This window comes from Sylvia atricapilla, chromosome 9, assembly GCF_009819655.1.
Source record: "Sylvia atricapilla isolate bSylAtr1 chromosome 9, bSylAtr1.pri, whole genome shotgun sequence".
Lineage (NCBI taxonomy): Eukaryota > Metazoa > Chordata > Aves > Passeriformes > Sylviidae > Sylvia > Sylvia atricapilla.
In genome coordinates, this window is record NC_089148.1 from 27,187,717 (window position 1) to 27,202,894 (window position 15,178).

Here is a 15,178-nt window from a genome sequence, read left to right on the forward strand (position 1 = left end):
AGGGGCAGATTTTATCCATGAGTTTATCAATTCCTGATGGCTGGCAGGGAGTAAAGATCAGGGAGAAAGATCCTTCTCAGGGGCCCCCAGTGACACTACAAGTGTGACAAGCACAAACTGAAATAAAGGGAATTATGTTTCTACCAAATTAAAAAAATGGTTTTATTGGGGAGAAGTGGACAGGACACTGGAACAGGTTGCCCAGGCAGATTTTGGAATCTCCACCTTTGGAAATACTTAAAAACTCTAAAGGGCACAGCCCTGAACAACCTTCTGTAGATAACCCTGCTCTGATCATTTCAAGAGAGCCCTTCTAAACCCAATGATTCATGTCATTCAGTGATCTCAAGATGAAAAAACTATAAAATAAAAACAGAAATCACAGGAGTGTGGAGCTTTTCAGAGGAAAAGCCCAACTTCTTCCTGCTGAATCACGTATTACAAAATAATGCCTCAAGCTCTCAGGAAGGAGACACCCAAAAACCTCTTTGCACTGTGCCAGTTTCAGCTCCTTTGCAGTTGCTACAGCTCTTGGACAGAGAGAAATGACAGGAAGCCAGAAAAAATGTTAGCATATTTGGAACACGATTCACTTGTAAATTCCATGGATTTTGACAGCATCTAAGTGTAAATATCCTCTGATTCATCCTTTTAATTTTGTTTGAAATTGCAGTGTGTCGTAATTTATTTGGGATAGCAAAAGACCAGGGAAAGACAGATAAAGGCATCCCATACAAGAGAATCCCTTCACTTATTATTCTCTACCATTTGCAAAAACAGTGTTTAAAGCTTGTTGCTGCAATCCAGCTTTATGAAGAACTGGCAGCTGAAAAAAAAAATAGATAAAAATCATCATCATCCCCTTCTCTTAGCCTTCAAGGAAATCCCTCATATGCTCCAGAGCATCTGGCATCAAAGGCCTTGGAAGAGACAAGGAAAACTGGCAGAACAAATGGATTCACCATTCCCTCCACAGCTGCTGTAGCACTGAGTTAATATTGACCATATTCTCCCACCCAGCACAGAATCTCCCATTTTCAGCCTCAATGTAAATAAATTAAGAGAACATCCAAGTATTAGAGCTGACAAAACAGAGAACCTAAGCAGACTCTATCTGAAGTGTAAAAATGGAGATATCCAATGGATTATTAGCTTTGTATATGGAAGGATTCAGTGGCAAGTGCAGGAACGTAACAATTGGTATAAAAACAGGTTTTCTGTACTATCAATTTATTAATAAGTGCTTCAAAGAGCATCAGAAAAGAACATCCAGTCTTCCAATTATACAGATCTAGCTTTTCAGGACGTTCAAAAATGGCATATGTAAGTGCCCAGGCCCATAAAAACATCAAGCCTGCAGTTCCCAAAGTCCTGGAATTAAGGAGACAGTTAAAAATGATGTTGCAAAATATTTGGGCTGTCCATTAAAGCACAAGCAGAGTGTTAAAACAGGGAGGGTCGTGAAGACCTAAACTAATGGAGGGGAGTAAAGAACACTAACCAGAAATGCACTTTAGAGTCAACTCAAACCCTTCTTTAATTGAACACATAGTGCCAAAATATATAAAAACCCCCAACAAATCAAAACGAACAAAGACAAAGAAACAAACAAACAAAAAATAAACCCCACAGAAATCCTATGGAGGAAAGATAGAGGCAATTTGTGGAAAATGGAAAGCATTCTTCTAGAAGGTGGTTAAGAAGGATGAGTGGCAAAAAGACCCAAAATGGGATTTAAGAAAAGAGATGTCTAAGGAGAACACGTTGTTCTTCCTTACGCCACCATCACCCCCAAAATCAAAAATGAAGGAATTCTGCCAGTTGTACACTAAAGCAAATTAAGCAAAACTACAGCTGTTTCATTAATATCAGTTTGCTGCTCCAGCACAGATGAAAGAAGGTGACAAACTGCCCTTTACAGACGCTACAAATTCTGTAAGATCAGTAGAATCTATTCTGCAGTGCCCACAATGCTCTCTCACACAAAGCCACCATCTTCAACCCAAAAAAAGACCTGGTAGGAAATATTACCATTCAATATAAAAATCATTATTTGGTCTCTTAAGCAGGCCCTGAAGTAGAAGGCTGTGGTGAAAATTTATCAGGCATTTTCCTCCAAATGGAATGCACGCTCCAGTACCCCTGGAGCTCTACAGCACATGAAATTTTAACGGAATTGTTAATGTCTTTCTAGGTTTTATAATACCACAAAGAGATACTCATCATGTGCTTTTACCACAGCAGATAACTGCTAATGCCTCTAGTACACAACACTTTCACAGTGGTTTGAAAACGAGTCGTCTTCCACTCTCTTGGTGAGCAAATTAATGGGATCAATAAAATTTTCAGCATCTCCAGATAAGACTCTTTACCTCCACAAACGTGATCAGTAAATTCATGAGGTACAGAAGGGACCACAAACAACTTGTTATGTGGATTCCCTGAAAGGTTAGTCTGCTCTGAGAAACAGAAAATGTCAAAGGCCTGGGAGTTTTCAGATGTGAACCCACGCCATGGTATGGGAAAGGTTTGTGGAAGATCCTAAAGGTCAGATGTGAGGGTCTCCCTTATCAACAAGGTCATATGTTCAGTTAAACTGAAACCAAGAGGAGTGTACTCCAGGAACCACAGCACTCTGATTACAGTAAACGTATTTTTAAAGGGCAAGGAGTTTTAAAAGTGATGCTTAAAAGCATATTTACCAGAATAAAGAAATATGTACATTAAAGAAACTGTTCTCAGGTAATTTCCGTAAGTATTTCCAGTGGTATGGAAGTTAAAGCTACTTCCAAATGACTAAAAAAAAAAATCTATTTGGAGTTAAAAAAAAATATATATATATATTTGTAGCTATTCATCTTTGGTTCCCTCTGATTGGAAACAATGATGATTTTAGTAGAGATTGAAAAAAAAGACCCAGCAAAACAAACACAGCTTTTCTGCATATTTTAAACCGGTAAACTTTGTATGTATTTTTGTTACAGTCAGAAAATTTTGCTAATTTTATCTTGTGACATTCTGCTTTGGTTAAAAGAAATGATGACTCAAAGCCTTGTTATCTTTTAGGAGAGATAGATGAGAAAAAGGCCATTATCTCTCTTTACAAGGGGAACGTGCAGGCACTAAAATACACCCCTGCCTTTGAGCTAAACCAACCTTGAGCACACAGACACCGGCTCAGAGTAGCTTGAGAACAGAAGAGGAAATTCCACCAGAATTACTTCAGCCCTGTCAGGTTTTTGGTTTTGTTTTCATTTCAGGAGGAGGTTTTGAGCATGTACAACCTCCCTTCAGCCTCCTCCTGCCTGGGTTATCTGACCAGCTCCAGCTCCTTTATCTGCAGGGCAGCTCAGTGCCCTGCTTCCCATCCTTCCCTGTCAGCTCTGATGTTCCTCTGCAAGCACACACTGTCCAGGGAGGGCATTCCCTTGGGATAAGGGGGTGCAGCTCCAGCAGCTGAGGCTGTTCCCCTGTGGGCAGCAGCCTGGAGCACTGCTGTAAGCACAGCTTGAGCTGAGTTGGTGCAAGCTGTGATCCTGGGGTGTCAATTTTAGGGCTCCTGGCAGGGATGGTGACACCACAGGACGTGTGGGAAGGAATCTCCCACTACCCAGGACCATTCCAGCTGCAGTTTGCTCCGTGGCTGAGTATGACCCTCCTGGGAGGTGGATCTACCCTGTCCTGATGAATTTGAGGAAAGCTGAGTTGATTCACAGCGCTCAAGTCCAACACCAACGAACACATTAAAACAAGCAAAGCCCCCAACTCTCACTGGAACACTGATCCCATTCCCCACATCCAGGGACACTGGTAAGATTTCAGGGTGGCAGAAAGCAAAGCACTTCCATGGGACACACCACCATGGAGCAGCTCCTGGGCAGGCTGAAGTGCTCTGACTCCTGAAGCTACACTCTTCCAAGAGACTCCACAAAACAGAGAGAAACTCAAAGGAATGGGATGGTGGCTCTCTGGGTCCCACCAGGGTCCCACCCTGGTGCAGCCAGCTCCTCACTCCTTCTGCACAGACAAAGGAATGAAGGACGCTCTCCTGCTTTTTGTGAGTTTTTTGTGATGTTATCACACTGCTAAATATAACAAAAGCAACACTTTCCTTTTTTAAAAAGACAAATGGTCAGAGAAATAAGCTCATGTTCTCCCTGGGGCCAGGTTTCAGCATTATTATGCAAATAGAAATTGTCTTATGCCGCGGATTCACCTGAGGGAATCCACCCCAGATTCTGAAAACCAAAGGATTTCTCAAGGTGAGCACAAGCTGCAAGTTCTGGCCTAAGGTTTGGTGCAGTTTTGGAGGTCAGACTGTGCTTCTCCAACTCCAGCCAAGACTCTCTCAGGGATCCTATGGCTCCTTTCTTTAGAATATCCCACAGTCTTCCACGGAACTAGACACTTTCACTCACAAGAAATACTTCTGCCTCGCAAGAAACGTATCAACAGAAGATAACTTACTGATTTATTTCGTAAACGTCGTGTTTTAACAAACGTGGAAGCCTGATACTGGGAATTGATGATTTCTCTCTTAATGAATGTTGAGCCATATATAGGCCAGTGTTCTGAGGCTCCCATCACAACAAAAGGCCCCTGTTATTAATGGCTACTTTATCATTTAAAACATGCCTGTTGTTACTTAAAATGGCAAATTGCTTTGCACTGTCCTTGAAGTGCATTGCATAAATATTGTATTCAGGCTTTAGCTTACACTTCATCAATAATTTATTTTTAAAATACCCTTCCATGAGACCACCAGCTGGCAAGATGTTCTATTTTCTGGTAAAAAAACATGTATTTATTGCAAGTCTTATTTTGACTTGTTGAAGATTTGCTAAAAGCCACATGTGACAGATGTTCTAAGAACCGTATTCAACCCAAAACCTCAGGAAGCTGAAAACCTCATTCTCCTGGTAAGTTTTGTACCTCTGCATAAACAGTTTCCTTTGCAGGGGAAAAGCTGAAATCTATTCAAGGAAGCTTTCAAGTACTATTTTCTGATAACCCAAAAAAATGACTGATAGCAGATTACGTGATGATCAGAAAAGTTTATCAATTTCATTACATTTCTTTTTACTACAATCCTTCCTCCACCATTTCCATTTCATGTTGCTCATTTAAACTGCTGTACAAACTTGTTCAAAGTGCTCGACATTAAACAAAAAAAAAAAAAAAAATCAAAGGAAATTTCAGATAATTAACTTTGATGAATGAGCATATTTTAATTCATGTCTGGTAATATTCTTGTTAATGACATGTCTGCTTAGGACATCCATTAAAAGTCCATTAACTTAACAGGGAAAGTCTAATAAAGTTATCCTGGAAATTTTCTGGTATATTAACGTTATGGACTTTTAATGAATATCTGCTGTAGGAACTGCTATTAGCAAGGCTACTATTCTAATTAAACTTGGGCTCTGAAAGTGGAAAAAAAAAGTAAAAAGATAACAACAAGCAGAAGTAGCACCTTTTTTGAAAATGACTACAAGGGAGATGGGTACAGGTCACAAATCATGCTATCAGTAACAGCTATAAATTACTATCTTGTAGCTTTTTTTGTAGCCTGCCATCCAATATACCCACATCGAGTGTGTCCTTCATATCATCAGCTGCTGGGGCTCCTTTTTACTCTTCTATTGTTGAGCAGTACAGAAAGGCCTTCCAAGCCTTTCTGAAGGGTAGGAGATAAAAAATTTAAACACAGTTCCTCACAACAACGCAAAGTAAAAAATGCACTTGGGAAGTTTGTTCCCCGTGGGCATCTCAGCAACCCATTTGAAGCTGCTGACACTCACAATAGTACAGCAAAATATCTTTTTATATGTATATATCTTTTATTCATAGAATCAGAGAATGTGTTGTGAGGGACCTTAAAGCTCAGCTTATTCCAACTCCTTGCCATGGGCAGGGACACCTTCCACTAGACCAGGCTGCTCAAAGTCCCACCTCTCTCTCTAGATTTTTATCTTTTATATATAAATCTACACAAACATAAAGCTTTTTATTAAGATGAATATATATGCATATTTATTATTAATATATATGTATCTTTATTTATATGAATACATATGAATAATAAAGCCCAGCCCTGATATACCTATTTTTTCATACTTATCCTTCACCAGATCTTCCAAACCAATCATCTTCCAGAAACTGTCATCCCAACCTCCATCTGATGTGTATGTCCACTTGCACACCACTGTACAGAGAGACCTAAAAAAGAGACAACACAGGCACAGAGTCAGGCAAATGAACACATTTGGGTTTAAGCTTGTGACTAGAAACAAGTTCCTGCAAAAGGTCTCCACTGGTCAAAAACTCCAGCAGAATGCTCACATTAAAAAAAAAACAACTCAAACTGGTTACTGTTTGGAGTGCATGTCTTGAGGACCTTAAAAGGACCTTGTGTTTAAGATTCTTCTCTGCTGAAACAACTCCTGGTCTGGCCACTTCACTGCATAAATCAGTCAAATAACAGGCTGTGCGTGTGCCTGGGGGAGAGCAGGAACACAACAGCTCTGGAGCAGCTCAAGGGCTGCTCTTGCAGCCTAAATGGCTGCTTTGCACACAGCCTGTCCTCAGGAAAACTTCGTGTTACTCCTCTTACAACTGAACTGCAATTTCCAGGAGATCTGGATGATGGGGTCAGATGCACCAGTCTCATTCCCGAGAAGCTGATGTTAAACTCTGCTGTGCCAGGACAGCACCACGGGGCACAGGCAGGGGCAGAATGTTCACAGAGGACAAGAACACTCCCAGGAAAGTCTGTCCTAACACACAGAATAGGTTTTTATCAATATCCCTGACCTTATTCCTCCCCAAAATATGAACAATCTTCTCAATGATTTAGTATTACGTAGGCTGTTTAGTATTACGTAGGCTTTCTGAACACTAAGAATCATCTCAAAAGATCAGTATTAAACTGTGCTTGAAAAGTCAGTCACCTAAAAGGTATAAAAAATGCTAAATACCACTGAAAACTGCAGCTCTGTGTAGTCCTGGGAATTCCACAGTACCAGCAAGTGCAAGGGAGCTCAGACGCATCTCAGGGAAACACATCATCATAACTGTTCTCAAAGAGAAATCCTGCTCAGAGGTGGATTTTCTTTGATGTTTTATAAGACAGCTTATTTGTGACTCATGTTTAGCCAAGGTGAGCTTACACAGACATATTCTCTTTATTAGGATGGTACAATCTGAACGTGCATCTTCAAAGCAACCTCAGTTTTACCGAAGCATTGGACTTCTTCTTGCAGTTTTGCCTAAGTAAAAAAACCAAATAAAATTTTTTTCTCTTCGAAATTATTTTTTGGAGCAAAAGCAAATCTTCCCTTTCATCCAAGAAAACTACCCAGGGACTGAAATATGAATTGGAATGGGTAGGGATGGAAAGGGCCTTAAAGCTCATCTGGTTCCAACCCCCTGCCATGGGCAGGGACACCTTCCACTAGCCCAGGTTGCTCCAAGCCCCATCCAACCTGGCCTTGAGCAGAAAAGAGAGAAGCTGTTTTTATTTCCTATCTGCAAATCAAAGTTAGAGCTTACAGTCACTGATCCTGCACACAGAGTAAAACCAAATAAGAACAGGAAGAGCATTTCCACCCAGCTGGAAAACCATCTGGGACTTGTATTCCATGTTTTGGGTGGGTTACAAGAAGAAGCAACATCCTCTTACGTGACACTGAGCTGAAGATGGGAGGGTTACACGGACTCTCTGAACTGCCCCTTTCTCATCTGGGACAGAAATGTGTATTTGAAATGCCTTACATCTCCTTCCATCCTGTTCTACTGGAGTAACCACGTTTTTACAGCCAGAGGACGAGTGATGGTCATTCACATCCCACTGGTTGTAAAGGTGTGGTGGTTGCTCTTTGCTGCAAGACAATAATTACCATTACATATTTGGGGGGAAAATATATATTATTTAACTATTTATATCTCTATAAATAAATGCAGTCAATAAACGCAGAGATTATTTCAAGACTACTCTTAGAACACTTCTGACACTCCTACCCCCTTTTTTTTAAAATTCTTCTTAATAGTTTAAGAATAGACCACACAATCACAACTCGGTGTCTGGTTTGAAAACAGAAAAAGCACATGACCTGTAACTACAGCAATGGCAATGTTGATATAAGGAATTCCAATTTCCAAGGATTTAAAAGCCAGACACAGAAATCTAATTAGGACTTTTGACAAAAACTGGGTGAATAAATAAATTCTAGGCTGAAGAAAATACTGGGAAAAAATAAACATTTTTCCCCAAATCGGTTCAAACCTCTCGTCAAAAGGAAAAATAAAGACGGGGTATTTGAAATAAAAAGCACTTCATCACTTTAGGAAAAATTTAGACATAAAGAGTGAAAAACAATGCATCAAGTTTTCCCAAATATGGGAAACACCAAATCATAACAAATTATCATCAAAACCAAATATGTCTTTTTCTAATTAGATTGAAGCTCTGAACTAAAGCCACACCCTGAAAAAGGCTCCAAAGAACATGTTTGAATCAGGGGCCCGTTGTCCCACACAGTTCCCTCTGTGGAACACCACACCACACACACGGGCCCATGGAATCACTGGGCATGGGGAGAGATCAGCCCTTGCCAATCCACAGAATTCCAGCAGATCCGAGCTCTCTGGCAGGATATGGCTGGGCTGAACGCATCCTGTAGGTTTATAAATGCAAAGTGCTCACAGAACAAGGATAAACAGAGCAGTTTGGGTTGAATTTTTAACTTGGTATGGAAAATGAATTGGAGAAGACAGCTCTGCCCAAATGAATTGACTGTAAGTGGAAGGTTCTGGTATGAAAACCAGTCTCAGATCTGAGATAAAACACTATCACATTATGTTGGCAAGTTTTTTTATTTTCATGGCCACAGCAAGAAACTCAAAATGCTTGTTTCAAACACAGTCTGAGCATTTAACACTTCCCTGGGATTCAATCTCCCTCTTCCACTCTTGCTGCCACTCCAGGAGCAGGTGTTTAACGGGACAACGCAGCTTCATACAAATCTCTAATATCAAAGAGAAGGTGTCACACTGCAGAGAGGCATTCTGCTCCCTCAGATAACAGTTCAAAGGAAAGGATTTCTTTGTGATGGACATGATGGATCAGCATCACCATGTGCTTGAAAAGCACCTGCATGGGTTGAACCCAGGTCCCTTCCCTCACCTCTCTCACTAGAGAGCTCCTGCAGAGAGAACAGTTCATTCATGGCTTGTCACTGCCGAAGCCAATGCTAAAAATGTATATTTTATATATAATATTTGTGTTTTATATATATATTAACTTTCTAGGAAATCAGTCTGAAATTCTACCCCAGAGAATCACCCTGAAAGGGGATAGCACAACTCCTAACTTGGGAAAGCTCAATCCAGAAAGACACTATGGGAAAGAACTACCTGAGGAACCAAATCAGTATGCCTCCAAAGAAAATTTATGATAAAAATTTATATTTCACAGAACTCCTAAGTTTGATGAGACGAAGGGCAGACATTAAATAGAAACAGTACTGATATCTGCCATGGTATATTCCATTTTTCCCATTTGGCAGTGTTGCCTCAATTATTTGGTCATAAACACCAGACGTGTGCTGGCTGAAGCTGGATGAACCAGATGGGTTGAAGCAAATGCTCCTTTTACTTTATTCCCAGGATCAGCTGGGTTCAAAGGTGCAGAGAAGAGGCAATCCCAGAGGGAACAGTCTTCTCCAGACTGCCAAATCCAGCACAGGATTTGAGGAGCCATACATGAAACCCCTCAGTAGCATGAGCCATATGCAGCCAGTCTGAAATACCATGAGCTTGGAGACTCTTCCTCAAACATATTCCCAGCACAATGAAATGAAAGATTTCCTTTCTCTGCTCAGAACAAAAAGTTTTGCTTAGAACATTCCTACTGAAAAAAAAAAAAAGAAACCTCCAACCGTCGTGCATGGAAAATTTTTATTTTATTTAAACCAGATTTTCAACAGGAAAATGATTATGTTTAGAGTTTCCTACAAGTTTCTTGCTGAGGACTGGCTGGATGTGCCGAAGTCCTGCATGACCAGAATCTCAGCAGCCTTAAAAACACAGAGTCTGTGAACACACACTTGTAATTCCCAAAATGCTGTCTGGAAGCAGCTAACCTGTGAAAGGATCCAAGGCCACTGGACTTGCGATCACTTAGGCAATCAAAATTTGTTTCTGTGTGGCTCTTCCCACGTTATCTGCCCATTCTGAATACCTTCCCCCACCCTGCTGTACTTCTTGGGGAGAAGGAAATCAGATACATTCATTGAAAATGGGGATTACTGCATGCTCTAAGTTACCAGCATAAAAATGTATCTAAAAGATAAAAGCCTCAAAAAAATTCTCCATAACTACTTAGGAGTCACCAGAGCTTCACACTTTGGTCTATTCTTTGTTGACACATCTCTCATAGTCCAAAAGGGATAAGATTCCCAAATCTGCAGAGATCCTGCCCTGCCTGGGACAACATCTGCTATGAAAATAATCCTTGGGGCTACTCTATAACTGCAGTTGTCTCGTGGAAGTCATCCCTCTTTTGAGTATAGGTTGATAGGTAAGTCCTATCAACTAAAAGTTACTACAAGAAACAGTTTTTTCCTGAAAAGTGACCCCATAAGACATTTCTACGTGACCTTCCATTCCAGAGGCTGCTACAAGATTAGTTAGCCTGGAAAACGAGTCAGTCACCAGCTTGAAAAGCAGAGAACTCCTGTCTGGGGCATCCTGAGGTGAATGGCAGCTTTGTTCTCAATTCCAAAGCAAAAAATCTGCTCCATTCATCCCAACTGCTCAGAAATGAAGCTAAACTCATGAACTTAATTAATTTTGTAGGCATCATTAACAGTGGAGCCGTTCAATCACTGGATCATTGAACTAAAGCCAGCTGCACCTGCTGAGGGCTGTGCCAAAGCTAAATCCTACAGGAGCAAGAATAGATCCCAAAAGGAAGAGTGTGCAGTAGGATAAAGTAACTCTCCGTGGTCTGCTGGGCAGGTTTATTTAAAGCTACAAAGAATCAAAAGTTAAGAAAACTTTATGACGTTGTGAACGCAAGAAGGAGACCTGAAACAATGGAGTGTGACTGTCACAACATCAAATGATTTTTCTTTCGTTCTACAAAATTTAAATTTAAAACAGATTTTTGAATTCAAATCGCAAACCAGGGTGTAGATTCTGCTCAAATGAACGTCTCCACATATTGACATCTGGGCCAGGCTGCCAATGTCCTCCCAAATTATGCACCCCACAGTCTCAAGGCTTTTCACAAAAGCGAGCAATTTACAGCTCTAACTCAGTCACAGATCTGACTGTGGTTTGTGCAAAAATGTTCCAGGCAAAAAAAAAAAAAAAAATTGATACCCATCACACATACTCCCAGCATCCAAGAACAGAACTGGGCACTGGTGTTACAACAGCCTAAAATACAGTGGAGGTTATCACAAAGCAATAGGAAACCTGCAATTATTCTCAGTTCTGTTATGGTAATGCCATATCCATTAATCCATGACCTTTGAAACAGAACTGTTGGACCCACGTCCACCACTGGCATTTAGGAAAAATGTCTCTGCCTGCTTGGTGTATTTGGCTGCTTGGAGGAAACAGAGAACATTTGTCCTAAGGGAACTTCTCGAGGAAGAGGAGAAGAAAAGTGACATCTGATCACTGAGTCGTGAATTGTGTGAAGTGTATGAGATGCTGCCTCTGCTGAGCGTTTGCTAAAAGGAATCAGGGCAGGGAGCTGAGCTCAGGGTGGTGTAGAGGAGCTGTCCCTGCTGTCCCCCTGTCCCTAAGCCCATCTCTGGGGCAGGTGGGCTGCAAAGCTCATGGGGGAGAGAGCCTGGGGATGCCCTGACTGCATTCCCCTCCTTTCACCTCTTCCACAGCTCTTTAATTGTAGGTGCACACAGCAAAAACCTGTCAGGGGCTGCTCCAGCCACCCGGCCACGCAAACCCCAAGTTCCTAACATTTACAACACATTTCTTTTTATGATTATTGCCTTTGACCCAAAGCCTATGAAATTCCTGCCTGCCCAAAGCCATTGTCTTAGCAAGCCGTGCAATTTGACTCTTGCCTGAAAAGGGTTTTCTTCTTCCAACAAAACATTAAGCAGGCCAAACAAAGAAGACAGGTGGGGAAGCCTGTTTGGGACAAGTAGCAGACACATTCCCCGTTGTGGTCACGGGACTTTCAGTCTTTGCACGTCTGAGGATTTAAACCTATTCAGTAAAGGTTGCAAGGAAATTACTGTAATCAGCGTTAGTAATTCTACCAGCTTCAGCCTTCCTATGCTCTGGATAACATTTCTATTTATCATAAATAATTAAAAGTAGTCTGGCTGCCATTTAGATTTTTTTGAAGGAAGTTAAATACCACAGCAAAAGGAAAGCTTTCTCCCTACTTTGAAATCTTCACTAAAGCTGTGGAGAAAAAAATATTGATACAAATAAGAACGATCCAATATCATGATGAAAGGCCAATATTTGTTCACACTAAGGCTAGTGGCAATTTTGTCATATTTCATAGGTGAAATAGGATTAAACTCTCGGTCTCAAACCTTAAAAGGTAGCATTCAAAAAATCGCTTGGATGTTTTCTTTTTCCTCACCATGAGGAAAATTGAGCGTCAGGAAATAGCTCTTCGGTTTCCAACAAAAAGGATTTAGTAGGAAAGATTTCTCTTTCCAGTAAGTGTGCAAGTAGAAGACACCAATCCACAAAGCCACCAACCAAAAAGACAGTGAGCAGTTCAGGACCTACAAGCTGCATACCTGAAGGTAATGCAGATCCTGATGTTTGGCTATATAATACCTTTCCAAACCCTTACAAGATTTTTGGGGTTTTTTGTTGCTGAGAAAAAATTATGTGGAAGTATGGTGTGAAGATTTCACAGCTTTTCCTTCAAAGCTGTGGCTAAAATATTGGTTTAATGACATACTATTCCCCCCATTTTTTTCCTGAACACTGCTGATTCAGGGTCCCACCAGACTCCTTCCCAACCAACAAGACTAAATTGGGGGTTAAAAATCTGTGAACTTGTATTCAGCAGCTCTGTTGGCCTCACATCTAGAAAGTCAGAATTCTCACTGGACTGGTGGCACAGCTTATATTTAACAATATAACCCAGGTCTCCCTTTCCCTGCCATAAATCTCGCTGCCAAAGCAGAGCCCATGGAAGAGCAATGCTCTCTTTTAGGTGACAGAGAGGCCCTTAGGGAATGGCAGCTCCATCAGAGCCCTTGGGGCACTGGGATCCATCAACACCCTCACCAACAGACATAGGCACCAGGACTTCCAAACTCATCCAGATTTTAGGATTTTAGGTCCTTTGTTGGCACACAGGGTGCAGGAGTCATGATTCTCCTGAGTCCACACCACTCTGTGCACGTGGAAGTCACTCAGCCCTCAGCAACAAGCACCGAGCAGGAAACAAAGTCTTTCAATCAGCAAATCAAAAAAGTTAAAACTACTTTTGTAAAGGGGAAAAAGTATTAATTAACTCAAACCTTGCTCTAATATTTGGTGTTCATGCTGTAACACTTAGAGGGTTTTGGCTGGCTTTTTTAAACCACAGGATTTTCTAAGCAAGTCTGTTGCTTACTTAAAGGGACAGATTTTATTGTATGAAAAATACAATTCACATTTGCAATTTTCTACACCCACATCTATAATTAATCTCCTCTGAATACAGCCACTCCCTGACGAGATTCCATGTTATATTTAAACTCTGGGTGCCACTTTGAAAGGGGAAAAAAAAAAAAAAAAAGAACAATAGGATCATTTTCAAAGCCTACATAGCAACACAAGGTTTCAAAGCAATGAAGTGCTTTAAACTCTGGCATCAACCTTCTGACCACCCAACCAGAGCGAAGACTGACCTCCAATTACCACCACAATAAGCACAGGAGTCTCTTGAGAAATGTGGAGTGTAGATGTTTCCTGTGTTCCAAGGGAGGTATGAGACTGATGTTATATTACATAGATAAATCTCAAATTCACTGAGAGGTTGTTGGGAAAGCCCCTTTTGTGACATTCAGACACTAAGGATTAATTCACTTAAAGAAAATTCTGTGCTGGATGAGGTACCTTAAAATTTTAAATTTGCACATCTTGTTAGAGATGTGGAAATGTTTTTGATGCACAAGTACTGTAAAGGAACTGGCTTGTTTTATTTTTTCATAAATACATACACACACATGTTTGCAATGTGCATACATGCAGATATTTACTTTGGATTGTGCCTGTTTGTGTCTGCTGTAATCTATTTAAACCTGTCCTTTAAAAATACAAATAAATGCATCAAACACTACAAATGTCAAAAAAGTCATCCAAGAGAAGGTGAATCACACTGACCACAATGAGATGATGTTTCTTCTACGATTTGTAACAGAGTCCAATTCTTTTTAGAAGTGCGTTTCTCTTTAGAAACATCCCATCAAAAGATGGGAAGACTTAAAGAGTCTTGAATTCAGTTTTCCTAGAAGTTATGTCACCAAACCTGAAGGGAACCTCCCATCTGAAGTCTTATCAAGCCACATTAATCCCCTTGTGTGCATCTAATAATTTCAGTGGATGCACTTAGCAAAACGCATTGAGTTGGATCAGAAAGTACAAAATAAGACCATTCTATCCACCCACATACTCCTCACCATGTCATGAGGCAAGGGCTAGCCAACAGTCAGCAGATTGCTGAGTTTTTTATTGATTTCATTCTGTATTATGTTACAGACACCCAACCAAGATTCAAGCCCATTGTCTTCAGCATTTGTTGGAGAACTCATAATGAGACACAGTCCTAGACAAAAAAAATGTATTGTCTAGACAAATCAGACATAGCATGTGGGGCTGGAAATCTTAGTCCATTCCCTTAAAAAACGGCAAACAGAGGCAAAGAAAATTGAGGAATTTGGCCAAGGGTCAAAGAACAAACTTAATTCAGACCCCTCAACTGAATCCTGAACTCCAGAGGCTCAGTCTAGAGACTGAGACCCAGGCAGAAAGACATCATTCAGACACTGATGCTGAACGTGTTAAAAAAAAATCTTTCTAAGGACACCTGTAGTTTAAATCTTTAAATATGAGAGAAACAAAAAAGCGTGCACATGCATAAAACTGAATCACTGTTTTGAGTAACCACTCTTTTAAATTTTATAAG

At 40.6% G+C, this 15,178-nt stretch overlaps 1 protein-coding gene across 3 annotated transcripts in view; it reads right to left on the minus strand.

Moving 5' to 3' along the window:
- FGGY (FGGY carbohydrate kinase domain containing) overlaps positions 1-15,178 on the minus strand; it is a 120,973-nt gene that overhangs the window by 76,834 nt on the left and 28,961 nt on the right. For 2 of the 3 annotated variants that reach the window (XM_066325408.1, XM_066325409.1), the window contains exon 5: positions 6,104-6,219. In XM_066325408.1, the coding sequence (XP_066181505.1) occupies positions 6,104-6,219 (116 nt within the window). Of the gene's footprint in view, positions 1-6,103; positions 6,220-7,773; positions 7,846-15,178 lie in introns of those variants that run through there. The other variant, XM_066325410.1, reaches the window with a different exon arrangement.